Below are 2,484 nucleotides of genomic sequence, written 5' to 3' on the forward strand. Positions count from 1 at the left end.
GGGGGGGGGGCAGGATATAGCATGGTAGCTTCTCCTGAGAGTCTTTCCCACCCCAGCCTGCCCTCTAGTTGGGCCCTGCAGGGATCACCCTGTCCCCAGCCCCCTTTTCTCCGCTCCCACCTTCCTCTGGCCCCACACCCGCTCTCACCAGTGCCCTCAGGCAGGCTCATGACTCCATCGCCCTCCACCCAGCGATAACAGGGGAACCTGAACTCATCCCCGCTGCTCCCAGGGGTCCGCACGGAGATCCAGTTGCAAAACCAGGCGTCATCCTGAAGGAGGCGCCGTTTGCGCAGTTTCACGAAGAGCAGAGGCCCCAGGTACTCCGACAAGTCCACTTTGAACTCCTCCTCCTGCAGGCGTAGGAAGGGGTGAGCGGGACCCAGAGGAAGGGTGCCTGGGTCTGGTCCTGGTCTCCCTGACACCCTTCAGCTAAGCTTTTGGGAAGGAGCCCCAAAGGGATCCAGAAAGAGATAGAGCGCGCAGTGAGCCAGGGGAGTCCCAGGTTCCAGGTGCAGCAGGGGAGTGGGAGGGCGGGGGATACCGGAGGGGCCTTCCCTCCTTTGCGCCGCCTTTCTTCGCTGGGGACCCGGACTTGCCTAGCGCAGTGCCAGACAAGAAGCCGGCGCGGCGCCCTGAGCGAGCGCACGGTGGAGACGCGCTGCGGACCGGGCGATGACACCCGAGAGACGCCCGGCACCCAGCCGACCCAAGCTGCGCGGGCCTGGGGGCGGCTCCCGGGAGGACGTGCCGATCCGGTGGGAGCCAGGAAGCGAGTGGGAGGGAGGACAGGGCGGGCAGCGGGGCAGGAGCGAGCAGCCCAGCGGGGAGAGGCGGGCAGAGCCCAGGGGCGCGGAGAAGTCGGGCCTTTGGATTGGGGCCGGAGGACACGCGGGTTTTAAGTAGCCAGATGCCTAGGGCGGGACTCTCAGGGGGTGGATTTTCCGGCCGCAGACCGTGCAGCGGTTACGAGGTGGGGAGGTCCCTGGCGAGGGAGGAGTCCGAGCGGGGCTGCGGCTGCGAAGAGGCCCGCGGGGTCGACCTGCCCGCCGGCACTCCCGGTCAGAGGGAGACAGGGGGTGCGGTGGGGTGGGGGCCACCGGACGGACGCCCAGGTGTGGGACCTCACTGGGTTGAGAGAACTGGAGGCGAGGCACGCGATGGCCTGGAGGAGGAGGTCCTCCTTTGGGGCATATACCTTTGAAGTGTCCTTGGGACAGACATTGAATCTGGGGACCTGGAAGTTAGAACGGGACCGGCGATGGGAATGGGTGAGCCGGGAAGTGACAAGGTGGATGGTGGGAAAGGCCACCAGCTGGCCGAACTTGAGGCAAGAGGAAGTCAACCCCACTGCCCTTGGGTCACTGCCAACTCAGGGTGAGCCTGCTGTGGGACAGAGCAGACCCACTCCCTAGGATTTCCGAGACTGTGGGTCTCTAACGGAGCCCTCCGCCTTCTCTAGCTCCCGCAAGAGCGGCTGCTGGGTTGGAACTGTCTACCTGGCGGTCGGCAGCCCGCCGCTTAACCCGCTGTGCCACTAGTGCTCCTTGAAGAAGCGAAAAGACCAGAAAATGGAGAGGATCCCGGTGGTCTGAGTCTTCCCCTGTGATGAAGCCCACACTCCAAGTCCAGGTGGGACCAGGTGTGAGCGCCCGCCTTCCGGAGTGGCAGCACTACTGCCCTGGCGGAGCAAGGAGCTCTCCAGAGTGTTAGCTGAATTCCTAAGGACCCAGGGACAGACGGCCACCCTCCTTCCGCCCCAACTGTGTGCCCCTGTCGCCATCAGTTCTGCCCTCAGCCATCTCCGAACCTGGCCCGGATGCCACCCGCCCTGCCCGGCCGCTCACCTTGCCCTGCATCGGCCGCAGGCGTGTCTCGACGGCCGCCTCCCCGTGCTGGCCCACCAGCCACAGTTGGACCTGATTGAGGGAGCCCGCATAGAGCGAGTCCCCAGTGGACACGCGGATGCGGTAGACACCCATCTCGTCCAAGGCTGCACCTTGCCCTCTCTGGGGGAAGAATGCCAGAGGTAAATAAGTGGGCCCAAGTGCCCGCCCCCTCAGAGACCTTGAGGATGGAGGTAATAGGCCTCCAGCCAAGCGGGGTGGGGTGTGGGGTGGGGAGGCCCGCGAGGGGGCACGCCCTGGGTCCCTAGCTCCCCAAGGCCCCATGCTCAGTTCCAAGTCCAATAATGCAGGGTTCTGGCACACACAGGGATGGGGGATGGGGAGGTGGGTACGTGTAGAGAGTGTGGCTTGCTGTCCTGTTTAGAGGAGTGTGGGGATGGGAGAAAACCACTCCAGGACCACACAGCCTCTCAAGGCAGGCTCCCTAGTTCGCTTTCCCAGATAAGGGTCATGCTTGGGGATGGGGGGCGGGGGGAGCAGGGGACCAGGTCTGTGTGGAAGGGACAGTTTGGCTACAGAATGAATATTAATTGGACCAACTTTGACATTTATTTCCCTCCTGCCAGACTGTCACTCA

General features: G+C 64.1%; 1 protein-coding gene across 1 annotated transcript in view; it reads right to left on the reverse strand.

Moving 5' to 3' along the window:
* LOC101654335 (polyunsaturated fatty acid lipoxygenase ALOX15-like) overlaps window positions 1-1,982 on the reverse strand; it is a 9,258-nt gene extending 7,276 nt beyond the window's left edge. Inside the window, exons 1-2 of the mRNA XM_045293319.1 lie at window positions 1,848-1,982; window positions 174-353 (exon numbers count right to left, since the gene is read on the reverse strand). Coding sequence (XP_045149254.1) covers window positions 174-353; window positions 1,848-1,982 — 315 coding nt within the window. The remainder of the gene's footprint in view (window positions 1-173; window positions 354-1,847) is intronic.
* Window positions 1,983-2,484: the final 502 nt, after the last annotated feature.

The sequence above is a fragment of the Echinops telfairi genome, unplaced genomic scaffold (assembly GCF_000313985.2).
Source record: "Echinops telfairi isolate 266 unplaced genomic scaffold, ASM31398v2 ScPeMD7_2010;HRSCAF=2546, whole genome shotgun sequence".
NCBI classification, from domain to species: domain Eukaryota; kingdom Metazoa; phylum Chordata; class Mammalia; order Afrosoricida; family Tenrecidae; genus Echinops; species Echinops telfairi.